At 44.6% G+C, this 16,515-nt stretch overlaps 1 protein-coding gene across 6 annotated transcripts in view; it reads right to left on the reverse strand.

Annotated features, from left to right (window-relative positions):
• The window catches only part of LOC142568281 (AN1-type zinc finger protein 4-like), a 73,003-nt gene extending 56,727 nt beyond the window's left edge, over positions 1 to 16,276 (reverse strand). For 4 of the 6 annotated variants that reach the window (XM_075678269.1, XM_075678270.1, XM_075678271.1 and 1 more), the window contains exons 1-5: positions 15,774 to 16,276; positions 15,289 to 15,441; positions 8,130 to 8,273; positions 3,397 to 3,454; positions 2,815 to 2,940 (exon numbers count right to left, since the gene is read on the reverse strand). In XM_075678269.1, coding sequence (XP_075534384.1) covers positions 2,815 to 2,940; positions 3,397 to 3,454; positions 8,130 to 8,273; positions 15,289 to 15,409 — 449 coding nt within the window. In that variant the 5' untranslated portion in view covers positions 15,410 to 15,441; positions 15,774 to 16,276. Of the gene's footprint in view, positions 1 to 2,814; positions 2,941 to 3,396; positions 3,455 to 8,129; positions 8,274 to 14,064; positions 14,083 to 15,288; positions 15,442 to 15,773 lie in introns of those variants that run through there. The other 2 variants (XM_075678272.1, XM_075678273.1) reach the window with 2 other exon arrangements.
• Between the last annotated feature and the right edge of the window lie 239 nt (positions 16,277 to 16,515).

The raw sequence follows: 16,515 nt of genomic DNA on the forward strand, positions 1-16,515 counted from the left end.
CACCCACAAGGTGCAGGTAGATTCGATAAACGAAAAGTTGCCATACAGCCTTTTGGTTTACATTCCAGTGCTTTGAGTTGATTAACTCTTTCCCTACTGTGCCCAGTAAGCATCACTGGCCTGTTAACAATGGTTTCCAACGCCGTTTTCGAGACCTTCAGTGTCCCTTATGGACACACTGCACCAGCTAACATATAGTAGGAGAACTAAACTTTTTCTTATGGAGTTAGCTTTTTTTCCGGCTTGGCTGCGATTTTTGAGTGGGCTCTTAACACACGCACATGCTCATCAGAGTTGAAAGCGAAAACGACAGCCTATGAAAGCAGTGTGCATGCTCCGAAACATTGCAGATCTTGCGATCCCGCTGTGTCTGTGGCCAATTTTATTGACCGCTCAAGCAACAGCAAGTAAGAGGATGCTGTTCTTTCAGCTGACTGATTCTAAGAGCAATTTTTTCAGTAAAAGTAGTTTTCAAGGATAAATTTTGATTCCTTTGCAGACAGTGAGTATTAGATAGCAAAACATTTTGTATATTTTCAAAGTTTTTTTATTTTTCCCTTTTTATATACAAGCATATCTTTACAAGTTTTGTTCAATTTCATTCTGCAATCTTGTTCTTGGCAATTTATATTTTTTTACGAGATAAATCTGGTTAATAAATGTATGCCTGAAAAGCGGGTTCATTCTGCTTTGCTTTCATGTACTGCATAAAATTTTCAGTGCAACAGTTTCTTCAAGAAAAAAAAAGGAATCTAGCGTAACCTTTAAAAAAAAAAAATGGCCATTTTACCCATGGTAGAGAAAGAGTGAAATTGCCCTCACACTGCCAATCATAAACGAAACAGTTGGCTCAGAAGGTAGAGCAAATACCCTGGAAAGGCAGCAATACCTTGCTCTGTGCTCAGAGCATTAATTTTTTCCACCACGCAGCTTTTCAAGAAAGCCCTTGCGAGTTTCCTTTGTACCTTCATGTTACTATATCGCCCTTTCATTTGCGAAAATAGACGTGATCGAGGAGTATCTCCGCCCCACCGGACTTCGATGCTCCCCCGCCAAGTCGGAGCTTCTGCTTTACAGAAAAGAGAAGGGAGGCAGACCCAAAGATTGGAAGCCAGTATCCGAAAGCAGCATCAGTCTTCGCACTTGTGACGGGGGGGTGATACCCAGGGTTGACGTTATTCGGGTCCTGGGCATGTTTGTCGAATTCAACGGCGGGAACGGAACGGCTCTCAGCAAGATCATCGCAAAGACAGACAACGCTTTCCGCCTCGTTCGCAGAATAGCAAACCGGCACCGAGGAATGAAAGAAAACAATCTCCTCAGGCTTATCAATGCATTCGTACTATGTCACTTTACGTACACAATTTCTATGCATAACTGGCTCAGAGCGGAGCGAGACAAACTCAACGCTCTCATCCGCAAAGTGGTCAAGAGGGCTCTCGGGCTACCCATCAGGACCCATACCGAGGATCTCCTTAGGCTGGGGGTGCATAACACTGCCGAGGAAATTGCCGAAGCCCAAGAACGCGCGCAACTCACTCGCTTGAGCACCACAGCGGCAGGTAGACACATCCTCGAAGAGCTGGGTTACCAACCTGCGGGATTCCCGATGGTCAGTACCCCGATCCCCAGGTGCATTCGAGACAAGTTCGAAGTGGCGCCTGTGCCCCGAAACGTCCATCCCGTCCATAACGAGGGCAGACGCAAGGCCAGAGCAGCAGCCATCCTCAAACAGATCAAGCAACGAGACATTAGAGCAGGCTTCGTCGACGCCGCGGAGTACAGCGATGGGAAGACCTTTGCCATCGTTGTGGTCGACTCCAGCGGCAAGATTTCCAACTGCGCCTCCATTCGCACTTCAGACCCCGGTGTCGCCGAACAAGCCGCCATCGCCCTCGCCCTGCTAGACGGTCGTGGATCCGAGATATATAGAGATTCCAAAACAGCAGTTAGGGCTTTTCAGAAGGGTTGCATTGCCAAGCAAGCTGCTCGTCTTCTTAGCAGCTCGAGTCGAGATGCTCTCGCGCATCATTCAATCCACTGGTTTCCAGCTCACGTAGGGTCGGTCGAGGGTGCTCCCCCGAACCTCAATGAGTCTGCTCACGAGGCTGCGCGTGACCTCACCGACCGCGCTTCCTCTACAAGAAGCACCGACTCCCCTCCTCCCTACGGCCACAGGGACGCTCCCGCTACTCACAACGAGCTTATTAAATTCTTCTACATGTCTAGAAGGGTCTTTCCACCCCCTCACCCCAAGTTGAATAGGGCGCAAGCCGTTTCGCTTAGGCTTCTGCAGACCAGTACGTATCCGTGTCTGTCCGTTCTCCACGAGGCTTACCCGGACGTGTATCGCGACGACGCCTGCCCCTCCTGCGGCCAGACCTCCACTCTAGCGCACATGCTGTGGGAGTGTGGGTCGACATACCCCCAGTTCATCAAGGAGGAGTGGGACTCGCTTTTGCGTAGCCCCGCTCTAGAAAAGCAAATCCTGGCCGTCCAGCGTGCCCGCGACCGGGCCGGTGGGCTAGACCTGCCGGTCCCGACGTGGGACTAGCCGGGTGCGCGACGAGTTCGCGTCCTCGCCGGACCTACAATAAAGTTTATTCACTCACTCACTCACCAGTCCCATGACAACATCTAGCTGCACTTTACGAGCTTACTAGCAGTTTAGAGTTGCAGCCCTTGAAGAGCAGTTTCAATTCATATACAGAACTTCCAGGAAAGCTCTGCAGCATCAGCACCCGTATTAGCGGCTGTTAATGCTTTCCCGAGCTCGAGTGCTTATCAACAAGATCAGCAGCATGCAGTCTTCACCTGAGCAGCCCCGAAGGTGACCTAGGAGCGCTGTCCAGTACAGTGTACAAATGCACCTTGTCCCCGTCTCGCATCACGACCAGGCGCACTGCCCGCACTCGAGGGACATTCAGGCTCATCTCCTCGCTACACAGAGACAACAGGTGCAGGGGAGCAAGAACGTAGTGTAAGACAAAGGTGTACTAAATTTTTTCACTCTCACAAAATGCAAATAAAAATTAACTTTCCTCTCATGTTGACACTGCAATCATTCCAAAGCTGGAGAAGATTACCTCTAATCACTGCTGCAACACTAATGAGCAATCTTTAGTCCATACATCCTCTACAAAGAAGCTCTAGGGCAGCTTAGTGTCAGCTTTACAAGAGTACACAATAATAAGCCTGCTAATCTGGCTCTACAGGCAGCGACACAATGACAATGCTATATAGATGAAGTTAATTTATTTGACACTGCCACAAGCTAAATCACTGTCTTCTTCAGTAAAATCACTGTCTTCTTCAGTACAGTTGCATCACAACAATGATGTCAGTCACTCTGTAATTTTGGCAGTCATACACATGCAATGAAAAGCGTACACCCACCCTTTGGAGTCTAGATACTTGGCCACATCATTCAGGGTTGGCCGCTCATCCAGGTAGGCTGCACACAGGGCACAACCAGATGCCAATAAGAGCTCTCTTTAAGAATATGTACTCAAAGTCAACTGGAATTGTAACAATTCATTTTTTTATTCTTTTCGAAACCTTCCTCATTGGCTTGGGTGCACCCATGCCACTGTTATCATTGTAATCAGTGACCTAGAGTAACAGATTAAGGAAAACATGAATGAAAAGTGGAATTTATAGTTACACAATATGGCCTCAGCTCAACAAAGTATGGCATAAAAATATGCTAAAAAAGCAGTCTGAAACTGAGGCACATACGGACCAATAGAATCTTGTCCACTTGACACTTTGGCACAGTCATGTTGCAGCACGCTATCATTTCAGGTTGCAACAAATCGAGAACAAAATGGTAGGTACCACAATACATACGTGTAATCAAACGTCGCAGAACAAGCACACGGGCTGCAACAGACATCGCAGCGACAACTCTGGGTTAGTCTTAAGAAGTATACCAACACCTTGAAACAAAAGTGATCATGCTCTGCTCTTACCAAGGAACAAAATGTTGAACTCCTGATCTGAAGGTGACACACACACACAGCAGCAGCAACTTTTACAGAACAAGAGATCCCTTACTAAATGTGTGCAATATCATAAAATCTCGTCATAACGAGATGGGATATAACTAACAGATATGATGAAGTAATCATAATTCCCTTAAAAACCTATGCTTTTCATATCTTGTTTTAGCAAAGCACTAATTTCCTTCAAATAGATAAAACAAACCTTTTTCAGTCTGGAATGAAAATTTACGTCTAAGGCATCAAATCCAGAGCAGAGCTTTAGTAATCGTGAAATTGAGTAAATTTTTGAGGCTCCCCGAGACATTCAAATACTAGCCCGATGACATAGAAACTCAATATAATTCTGTAACTAATACTCCACCACTCATAATAAAAATACTGTTGCCCTGCATTATAAGATGGAAGGAAGAAAATGCTACTTGTCTACATTTATTTGATGCTTAGAAAAAAACTATTTGACAATACCCTTGACAAGAATGTGGGTGGTCAAAAGGTTTCAATTTCGTTCAACGCTGCACTGCCAGTGCTTTCGTGTTTCAGTAGCTTCATTATCACAAAGTGCTGCACTGCTTTTGCAAGCTTGCGGCACAAACTACTGTATTTACTCGCATAATGATCACACCCCTGAATTTTGTCATCAAAATTCTATTCTTTTTTCTTTCCCGCGTAATGATCACACCCCGAACTTGTTGCAGTGATATGGCGTGTGCCAAGTCTAGCTAATGATGATCGCGCTTACCATTTGTCAAATGCTATCAAATGCTACGTGAACGACTCTTAATGACATACCAAGTGGTTTGCACGCGCCAAACATTCTTAAGCAGATGCCCCACTTCATTCCACTCATCACTTTCCACACTTCCATGAAAAAAAAAAAGCGCTACAACAGAACTTGTTTTGGCTTTATTACTTATAGGCATAATGGTTTTGGCCAACAATGGTTTTGGCCAACAACAACGACAAAAAAGGCACCTTTCGATTCTTCTCCTGTGGACTCAACAAATCACGAGCGGCCACGATAGCGGCCACGTTTACACTGATACATTAGAAGTGTACTCTATTCATAAGCTGACACTTGTAACACAGCTAAGATATTTGCCCACCGTTAGCGGAAACGTGCCATATTAGGATAGTAGTGAAGACAAATGCCGCAGTTTCCGTAGCATGCCCACCATGTGTTTCTATGTCACTGGCAGCTAAGCACGCCCATCTCTGTTTCTGTCCCCTCAAAGTGGACATGGCTATGTTATTGTCGCAAACTTGCCAATATTAATATTACTCATTACTGATACGGAATAAACTGTTTCAATGCGCATAATGCACCCATGAGAAGAACAAAAAATCGTGTTCGGCTTGCTCCGCCAGCCGCCATTTTTGTTTTGGTGTCCCGCACTATTACAGCGCAATTGTACAGCTGCCGCCGCCTGCTTGACCTGTTGTCATCCCGCAGCAAATGCGCGATGAAAAAAAAATTCTTTTCGCAGGAAATTTAAGCCGTGTACTATCGCACCCCTGAATCTGCATCAACTTTTTTGACAAAAAAGTGCCATCGTTATGCGAGTAAATACAGTACAAGTAGCAGAGAATGCCACGTCCATGTGAGGTCGTGTGATGCCCGAATGGTCCACACCACCTGACCAAAAAGTGGCAGCTGCAGCGGCGAAACCAACACTGTCAGGGCTCAGTTTCTGGTCACGCTGTTGCACTTTGCACAAAAACTGTAGTGCAGTCTGTCAGGCACTGTTTTACTCACCCACAGCAGTACACAACCAGGCTAGAGGGGAGATGCACACACTAGAGGGGGATTAGTGTGCATGCGTCTCCCCCTCTAGCCCAGTTGTGGGCAGCAAAAGGAAGTGATGGCACATGTAACGTCACAACTGCCCGCCCGGGGGCAGGCGGTTTGAATTGCGATAGAGGTATATGGACACTTCGGACACTATTTTCCCTTAAACTTGGTCTTTTCTTGGCACAAAAACGCTGCAGGGTTTCTGGAATAGTATTTTAACAGTCCACATTCACTTGACATCTGCCTTTAGTGTCCCTTAAGTTCAAATATGGCTGCGCATGACTGAAGAAGCCAACTCTCACACTCTCCTGCACTCTATACACATCATGCTATGCCTTGGTCAAAGGTCATGTACTACACCATAACAAAACACGGACAGCAGAGTACGTAGCTTACATGCAGAAAGGATGCTTCAGTAATGCTGTTCCGTCTAACTGTGGCCGCGATAATTGCTGCACTTGCATATTCAAAGGATTCTTTACATATTGGGACTGTGCTTGAGAATGATCTATTTCGTTTTTCTCTCTTTTCGCCGTCATTAGCTCGGACACTATCGTCGAGATCTGTTACTCGGCAAGCCAAACAGAAAATGAAATGGATTGTTACAAAGTATGACTTTGGCTTGGCTTTTCATGCAAGTCCCTCATCGTCTAACGGTCATCACTGGACACCAGCATAAAGAAGAGCTTTTTTGTTGTTCAGAAAAGTCTGCACTAGAACAGCAGTGAGCGTTGTACGAAGTCTGAAGTTCGCAGCTCTCCACTGGCATGCTCCTGAAAAGATGCAAGACCTGTTACGTCACCACCGCTTCTGCGCACGATGGCAGCAAAAATGAATTAGCCTAGGCAGTGCATTAGAGACCACAGTCAAATGCTCACATCTTTTACAGTCGTTAGGAGACGTGCTGCAGGTCTTTGGCACAGCTTACCCTATGATCATAGTAACAGCTCACACCCCCCGCCCTTCCTGCCCCTACCTCTGTGGGAAATGTCAGCCGCGTGCACTAACAAACCTTACAATGAAGTAATGGGTAAAATTAAGTAAATTTGCCTCCTCCTTCGATTCTATTATAGTGAAGTTTTATTGCAAATAGAATAGTGATGGTCTTCCACCAGTTGTTAGGATGGCTAAGAGCTGTTACATCATGCTCTGACAGCATAAAAACAAGAGAATCAAGAACCAACGTCCCTTCACTTTTTTTTAAAACCTCTTGCAATATTCTGCCTGTTTCTATAGAAAAATACAGCAAGCATGCATAGGCTGCAGACATTGCTGTCACCAGCATTATACTGAAAAATAACTGTCCAAAGAGCGAATAAAATGTGACAAAGACAACAAAATTATATTTGAGCTTACGTTTTCTCCCGACATTTGCTTCAAGGAGAATAAAAGGCAGGTCGCAGCACAAGTAAAAATTAACAATCATGACCCTATAACTAGAAGCAATGATACACTAGGAACCACTACCCTCAATTTTGCAATAGCACTTGTTATTACAACAGTTAGACAAGCTCATTAACAGTGCTAGTGGTAAAGAAGGCACCTTTTATTACTTAGTCATTACTTCTTTATTTCTTAGCTGGCTTGCAAAAATACACCAGCAGAACTGTTGAGTTAAATGAATACAAAGATCCAATTATTTCAGTACTGTGACACCATATAGTAATAAACATTAGGCATAACATTAATCACAAGCATAGCACATTTCTCCCATTTTTTTTAGTTCAACAATAACTGCGTTTTAATTGTTAAAGCCAGAAAAGTACATAAGTAAATGTTTCACTGATAAGCACACTATGTAACAGCAAACTAGCATTGTTTTCTGCAAGAATCAATGTGTGAAAAACTATAACAGAACTAGAATATAAAGAAAGGGTCATTGTGAATCCACACAGGTATGCAGCCCAACAAGTGCTATTATGTAGCATTACAAAAGGAACCCTGCAATATTTTTTCCCAACTGAAGACTAGCCCTGCACAACACAATTTGCACCTCCTTCAACCTCCTTGTCAAACATGCACAGAGATCGAAACTATTCACAACAATGCATCAACATGTTAACAGACGTAATCACAAGGCGTGGTCGTTTCTCGCATACCAGGCCACTTGCATCTATCACAAGGAAGGCAATTGATCATCGTCCCCACAGAGTAGAAGTGTATGTGCCTCGAGAGGCTACGCAAGTGTCCCAGCAATGCAACATAAGCCAATGCATTTCGGCATGGCTTAAAAAAAGGGTACAAACATTTAAATGGCTATGCAAGTGTCCCCAACAACGCAGAGCAGGCCAAAGGATTTTGGCAAATGAAGTTATTCAGCAGGGAGAGCAACACACCTTTGCGGGTGTTGATGGGGCCTCCTCGCATACCCAGCACGAGCTTGATGGTGGCTCCATCAGTGATGTTGCATTCATGCAGGGATGAGTCGTCTGGCAGCTCTTGGCACTGCCAGATCAGGTGCTGCTGGGACACTGGGATACCTGCGAGAACAGGTGTCTCAGCCAGGCAAAAGTCTTGTGCCCCTAATGCTGCATAGGGGTTTCTTTGAAGGGACACTAAACAGGAAAATAAGTTCAGCTGTATTGGAGTATTACCCTTCCGCAATACCAAGACCGCCGCTCTTATCGTGAGAGGCTTCAAAAGCCGAAACAGCAGCAAGAACGAAAGATGGGTGGCGATGCCACCTTGAAGTTCCCGCACGAGCTCGCCATGTCAGATTTTGACGGCGTTTGCTCAAACCTAGATTTCTGGAGTACAAGGCGAACTACATTATACGCTCTAAAAGAGCCAAAGACTGAACTTAAACAAGTTTCTTTAAGAATGTTTATTGCGCCACAATGGCCTACAAGTAGGAGAGAAAACCTCTGAAATTGTGACATCACACTGACAAACCAGCACTGGTGTTTCAACATAAAATTTACAAAATGGAAGTTCAGCCTTAATTTTCTCATCTGTAATCAACCTCCTTATCAGAAATTAACCAAAATAGAGCTATGAAGGAATACCTTGTCAGTCTAAACTGATTGCATGCATGCATTTCTTTTCCTTGAAAAAAAATCATCATCAGCAGCAGCAGCAGCCTATTTTATGTCCACTGCAGGATGAAGACCTCTCCCTGTGATCTCCAATTACCCCTGTTCTACACCAACCAATTCCATCTAGTGCATGTGAATTTCCTAATTTCATTGCTCCACCTACTCTTCTACCGTCCTCGATCCCTTCTCTTGGTACCCATTCTGTAACACTAATGGTTCAACGGTTATCTAACCTGCGCATTACATGACCTGTCCAGCTCCATCTTTTTCTCTCAATGTCAATTAGAATATTGGCTATACCTGTTTGCTCTCCGATCCAAGCCGTTCTATTTCTGTCTCTTAACATCATGCCTAGCAGTCTTCGTTCCATCACTCATTGCGCGGTCCTTAACTTGTTCTCAAGCCTCTTTGTCAGTCTCCAAGTCTCTGCCCCATATGTCAGCAGTGGTAAAATGCACTGATTGTACACCTTCCTTTTCAATGATAAAAGTAAGCTTCCAGTCAGGAGCTGGCAATGTTTGCTGTATGCACCCCAACCCATCTTTATTCTTCTGTGAATTTCCTTCTCATGATCAGGGTTCCCTGTGATTAACTGACCTAGGTAAACATGCTCCTTCACTGACTCTTGAGGCTGACTGGCAATCCTGAACTCTTGTTCCCTTGCCAGGCTATTGAGCATTATTTTTGTCTCCTGCATATTAATCTTCAGCCTCACTCTTACATTTTCTCTGTTAAGCTGTCCAATCATTTGTTGCAATTCGTCTGCAGTGTTGCTGAATAAAACAATGTCATCGGCAAACCAAAGGTTGCCGAGACATTCGCCGTCGATCCTTACTCCTAAGCTTTCCCAGTTTAATAGCTTGAATACTTTTTCCAAACACGCCGTGAATAACATTAGAGAGATTGTGTCTCCCTGTCTGACCCCTTTCTTTATAGGTATCTTCCTGCTTTTCTTGTGTAGAATTAAGGTAGCTGTGGAATCTCTGTAGATATTTTCCCAAGGTATTTAAGTAAGCGGTCTGTACTCCTTGATTACGTAATGCCTCTATGACTGCTGGTATCTACTGAATCAAATGCCTTTTCCTCATCTATGAAAGCCATATAGAGAGGCTTATTGTAGTCTGTGGATTTCTCGATTACCTGATCAATGACATGGATGTGATCCATTGTAGAGTATCCTTCCAAGGCCCTTCTGACCTCATCACTAAACGGAGGTATCCCGACTCATCTGGTTACTGTACAGGTCAGCATAGAATTCTTCTGCTGCTTTTACTATACCTTCAAGATTGCTGGTAATGTTACCCTGCTTATCTTGGAGTGCATGCATCTTGGTTTGTCCTATGCCAAAATGACAAACAAACAAAAAAAAATACTGGCAAGCACTGAAGTGTTTTAAATAATTGGCCATAATACCTGTTTCTATGAGCCAGTTTCGGTTTCAGCACCCAGGTGATGGATGCATGCCGGAATATACTAGCTTGTTCTATGTCTGCAATCGCTGCGACTGCCACACACGAGCATAGCAAGAAATGCACACAGCAATTTTGGTTATGTTTTTCATGAGCAGTGGCATCCTACCTAGACTTGCTGTTACATGACATTAGCAAAGTTTGCTGTGTCATAATGTCACAATAATATTGCCAATGTCAAGTTTGGAGTTTTTAGACCAGCTTTAGCATACCTTACAAGTGTTTTCCGTGCTTTTCAATAGCTAAGTGCCACATTTTTGCTGGCAAAACGCATGTGGTGCAGTTTCTACAACTTCATAAACATTTGGGAGTACTCCTGTACTTTACAGGGTCACCAAGGAGGAAAGTTAGGCAAGATTAGTACAATACACTTCTAGAATTATAGACTTAGAGTGGATCAGTCTTTCTGCCAGTGCACATAGTTCTGTTTTCATTTAGTGGATTCCTTCCTAGCTTCTTTTCTCAACTGGAGATAAAGTCGAACATCACGAACACATTACAAAGGTTAGTCATAGGCAAGTTTGGGTATCGAACTATTTCCAGCGCACAAGCCTATCTGTTGAAGCCGGGTTCGACTGCATTTCTCAATACTTTCCACAACTTTAGTATTGAATGTATTGCATATAAATCTATACTTTAAATGCTCATTCATTAATTTCTGTAAATGACTTATGCTCAAAGTAAAAAGTACTTAATTGTTCAAGAGGACAGTCAACTATACTGGGTTATTTGCATTTGTATGGCGCACGCCTAGACCTTTTTAAGGCTTGGCACAAGTTTGGCTGAAACACCTCTTGAATACCCCTTTACATTGAGAGTGCCACAGGTGTGCCCATAATGCACTCAGGACTGCAGTGATCCCGAGTGAGCACCTGCTAAAAAGCACAGAGGACAGCGACAGCAAGTGTATTTTATACCCAATCGCAATGGTCCTGCAAGGGGTTCTCTCATCCCGATTTTAAGGTCTACAGCAAGATGTGTTGAATAAACTCTTTGTACAAACAACGTTCAAATATAGGCACATTCAAGCTTAATATTTTCACATGCAATGTAGACCAAGTATTTTGCAACAAGAAACTACACGGAGAACTGTACCCACAACCTCACACTAGGCAACACTATGATGGATTTTAGACAAATAAAGTATACCTTGAAACCTATTTTTGCTAATTTCACATTAATAGCGTTGAGTACTAGAAAAGAAAATGATGGATAAACTTCAATGTTTATAAATTTCTCCCCAAAACCCAAGCACCGGTACATCGGTAACATAAGTATTTACTTATATATGAGCCATTGTGGTGCTGTAGAAGTTATCGAAACTGCTAAGTTCCTTTAGAATACAATGTAGCCCATATTTACTGATGCCAAAGCAGATGCCGTCAAAATCCACAACGTCATAGCAAGCTGCTGTGGGAGCTTCAAGGTGGCGGCGGCGCCACCAGTTTCATGAACACATATTTTCTGCCTTCTCTAGCGTACTCGTGTTAGAAGTGGATTTTTTGGTATTGCAGAAGCATAGTTTAGTAATACAGTTCTATTTTTTGTTTTTAGCATCTCCAAAAAGGAAAACATGCCCGATTAATTCCTCATAGTGAGATTTTCTAACTCTAAGCATGATCACTCCCGAGGAATTAGGTCAACAAATTTGTCTCACAAAGCTTTTGCCCCAACACAAAAGCAGAGACAGCCAAAAAGGGATATTATGGGACAAACAAATAACATCATGGAGAAGCAGGTAAATTCACCATATGTAACAACCAAACTTCCTTTGCCTTAGTGCCATTTTCAACCAGCATTTGCCATTTATTGATTCACTTGCAAATGCTAGTTGTATGAGCACGCAAACTAATTGCAGAGGGTGTGCTGAAAATCAAGGTCATCTTTTTCAAGCTTCTCACTGGGTTCCAGTCTAAAGCTTTAAGCCATCTGCACATAAACCCTGAGGCGATGCATTCTGCCTACTAAAGCAAGTGTGAGCAGACACTAAGTGGGCCCTGCCCTAGGAAAGCACCAAGATCCAGGTTCAAATGCAGGAAACATCTATGGCTTGTGTAAGAAAAAAAGCTGCAGCTCAAGTAAAAGGAGATGGGCTTGGGCAGAACATCGAACACAGAAAACCAACATATTCAAGTACAGACCCTGCAAAAGGTGCAGAACACACACACACACACACACACACACACACACACACACACACACACACACACACACACACACACACACACACACACACATATATATATATATATATATATATATATATATATATATATATATATATATATATATATATATAATTCAACGCTTTACTCTGGCAAGACAATGCACCAATGTTGGTGATTGCATGGAACAGCAGCACGAGATGCAACTGACAGAGGGGCCAGCACAATGGCTCTTAAAACAACTGCTTCATTTCATTCATCCAGCCTAGACAATAAAAATCAATGCTACTTCAAACCAGCATGTCCCTTAATTGCACAAGTTCTTCACGAGATAAGCCCAACAACTGTCAGCAATTTCCAATGCAAAAGATTGCATCATGGGTCCCTCGTCATATACTGATAAAACATTACCTACCCCTGTCTGCTGCTTTCTCATATCTGTAAGATAAAAGAAGCCCTTCAGCTTCAATTAAACAAAAAAGAGAAAAGAAAAATTGCCATCCTTCCCTCTCGTTTTTAGAAACAGTGGTACCCTTTGAACATTGGATCTCCAACAGGAAGCCATGCATTATGTTTGCCGATTGCTGTGTCAAAACAAGTCGACATGCCCTGCAATGTCATCTACCGTAGGCAAATGTTAAAAACGCCATAATTTAAACAGAAAGAAGCACTCAAACTACAAGAAGCCAATTGCATGTTACTAAGTTTCTGAAACACAGATAAGAAAAAGACAGCAGACATCACAATAAAGAGTATGTAATTACCACTGCATGAACTGGGAGCTTCATAGAAATTTTCCGAATTTGTAAAAACCTGATAACCATATAAGGATACCATCGTGTTACGCAGAAATTGACAAGCACATTCATTAACCCTTCTACTCACAGAATAAAAAAAAATCAACAAAAATGGGCGTAGCAGGGAAATTAAAAGCCTCTTTCCTTTAGACATTCAGACAAGCAAAACACACGAGGCCTAATGCCATAAACATTAACCATCCTCCATGGAAGTGACCTCGTTGCACATACACCAACAAGACTTCTTTAGAACATGCTCTTGCTGCTGAATTCTGCTATGTTTGGTTATTACTTCAAGGATACTTGACGCACTTGCAAAAATTTATCTGGAGGTTTTGCAACAGCCCCAGTAAAGCCTTCAAAGTAGAGACAGGCTGCAAAATTAGACACGATAAAGCAGCACTGGCATCTGCATAACCAGAAGTGACAGCTATAATGACTGTCATGACACACAAGTGGACTTGATCTATGAATAATTACTTGAACAGATTACAAACACCGCTTGCACAAGCTTAATTGAAAAGAAAATCGTACTTGGGTGCAAGCATTCCAACAATGAGCACCGTTCAAAGCAATTGTTCGCAAAGAAGAATCAGAGTCCGTATGTTAACATGTTAACTATGCTCTTTTTATATGCTAATACATCCTTCTGCACAAGTAATCAATTTCTTCACTCAAAATCCCGATAGCAGTAGCAGTGCGACATGCACCATTCGCCTGCGTTCCAATTTTTCGTAAACGTTAACAAATGTTACTGTTTCACCCTGCAAAAGCTGGTTCACAGAAAAATTCTCTGGTATCGTACGCGCTTGTTAGCCAGGAAAGCGGCATCCTAGTACCGCGGTTACTTCTTTCAATGGCAACGACGTGGAACCAAGTCGCGAGGCCAGCCTGACGGCGGAAGTTCGCTGCAAGCGTGTGCTGCCGCGTGACAGTTTTAAACACAGTGGGCAGGCTGGGAAATGGATGCAGTTGATGAGTACTTGCAATGGTACTTGACGTCGCGTCTTCCACGCTCCAAGCAAGAACGTGCGGCTAAAAAGAAAACAATCCACCGCCACGCACACCCACGTTACGCTCCGGGCCAGGCGGAAAAGGAAAAAAAAAACGTCCAAAAATAATAACACGGCCAGTGCAGACGCTGCTTGGCGTTCGAGGTGAACGATCGTGACGCACGTGTCACCCATCCGATGCTACTATTGCAACGATCGTCCTAGACTTCAATTCCAAAGGCTTTTTACTGTTTTTTTTTAATAACGGGGTCCTAAAACAAACGGCGACAGACGTAGACCTGCGTAACCACCAATGCGGCATCAGGCAAGAGCCGACATTTGTTTGCGATAACATCATGCACAGTCGCCAACCCACGCGCGACGCAAGGGGCCCCGTCGTTCGAACGCTTCGGCACGAGCCGTGTACGTGGCACGGGCTGGACATTGTTCTACGCCGTCTCAACATATATTCGCTTCACGGTAGCGCATGAATAAACGCCAACACGTTTGCCGACCAGCTCAGAAGGCCTACACTTTTCTGCACCTGAAAAAGACAAGCCTCCCTGGTTTCGATACGGCTCGCGCGGCGCCGGGATTATAGATCAGGCCAATGCACAAAGCGCAACGTATCACTAATCAAAGCTGCCGTTTCGAACCGAAGTGTTCTGCCACTTCTAATAAAAAGATCAACAGGCCTTTCCTGGTGTCCCGCGTCCGGTGTGCCGAATGCCGGCTCGGGTTTCCCCAGACACACACACAGACGCGGAAAGAACGCGCTCTAATAGTTCGTCTCCATCTCTGTAATGCGCAGTTCACAATTATTGGAAGGCATAAACGAAAATCTGCCGCCGTGCCGCTAAAAAAACAGGAAAAGCAAACCCAAATTGGGAAGTGCTAGACAATCGGCTGCAGTTCGCGTCGTGATCGCATACTGCCTGGGCGCGTTCCAGAACGCCGCCGCATCGAGTCAGCCTGAATGCGGCGCAGTTCTGACGCCAAGTGCAAGAAAACATAGCGGATGGTGGCTAAATACGCACCTTCGAGTCTTGATATCCTCGACTTGATCGAAACCACAGTGTCCGCAGGTGAGACGAGTAGCTCAAAGGCGGTGCCGTGCAGCGTCTCAATGAACACCTCGATCACGTCGCTGCTCGCCATGGTCGTCGTCTTCCAAGTGACGGCGGTAGCACCTGCGGATGGCACGAGGTGGTTTCGAACGCACGCGCTCGCGTTCGCCGCACGTTCCCCCTTGCGAGCGGCGTCCGTCAAACGTCACCCACGGGGCTGAAGAGCAGCAGGGGGGACAAAGACGCCGCCACTAAACTAAAAACCCTTTCGTGGCGGCGTCGCGTGCGAACGACCAGACGCCGTCACGTAAGCCTTCGCGGCTGACCGCTCCGAGCACTTTAGGCACGGGGCGCCCGCCCGAAAAGGCTTTACATGATCCTTGTCGGCAGCATTTACACTCGACACGCCACGAACGAGCTCGCAACTGAGCGAAAAAGAAGAAGGAACCGCTCACCAGCAACAAATGTGCGAGCGGCACAGGGGCGCCTCCAACCTTGAACTTCGGTCTCTTCTTTCGCGGTGAACCGGCACTCCCCAAAATCATAAACGCTGCCCACGACAAATGAAAAACGACGGGCGATTCAAGAAATCGGTGGGAACCTATGAGGGAGTGAGTTGTATGTACGAATGCTAATGCACGAGAGACCCGAGAGCGTCGATGCGCATTCCGTAGCTAGGATGGGCTTGCTGTCATCCGATGAAGCACCGCCGCCACGAAGTGAACGAAGACAGCCGCTGTTGCTACCTCCATCGGGTAGGGCAGCTGCCTCGCGCGCACTCGAACAATCGCACGCGCCCCAGTTCACCAACGTCCCGATCAGTAGCAACTACACGCGTCCTAGGCACATTGATATACACTTCGCTGACTTGCCTGCCTCAAAATAAAAGGAGGCCAGGAGGATTCACTAAACACCCGAAGACGAGTCACCACCCAAAACCCGGTTGCCCACGGCAACCTGAATTTAGTCCAAAATGTCTCTAACCTGCAAAGGAAACGCTCTTTGATGAACGCCTACTGCTAAAAAAGCAGAACCAATAAAAAGATTTAACTTAGCTTACAAAATTAATTGCCCCTTCTATCGGCTGTTCAAAAATTATTTACAACTATTTGCAAAAATTAAAAAGAAATTTATAACTAGCTAATTGACGTTAGGCGGCGCAGCTATACGTTAAATGTGCAAAGCGACTTGCGAAAA

This window comes from Dermacentor variabilis, unplaced genomic scaffold (assembly GCF_050947875.1).
Source record: "Dermacentor variabilis isolate Ectoservices unplaced genomic scaffold, ASM5094787v1 scaffold_18, whole genome shotgun sequence".
NCBI classification, from domain to species: Eukaryota; Metazoa; Arthropoda; class Arachnida; order Ixodida; family Ixodidae; genus Dermacentor; species Dermacentor variabilis.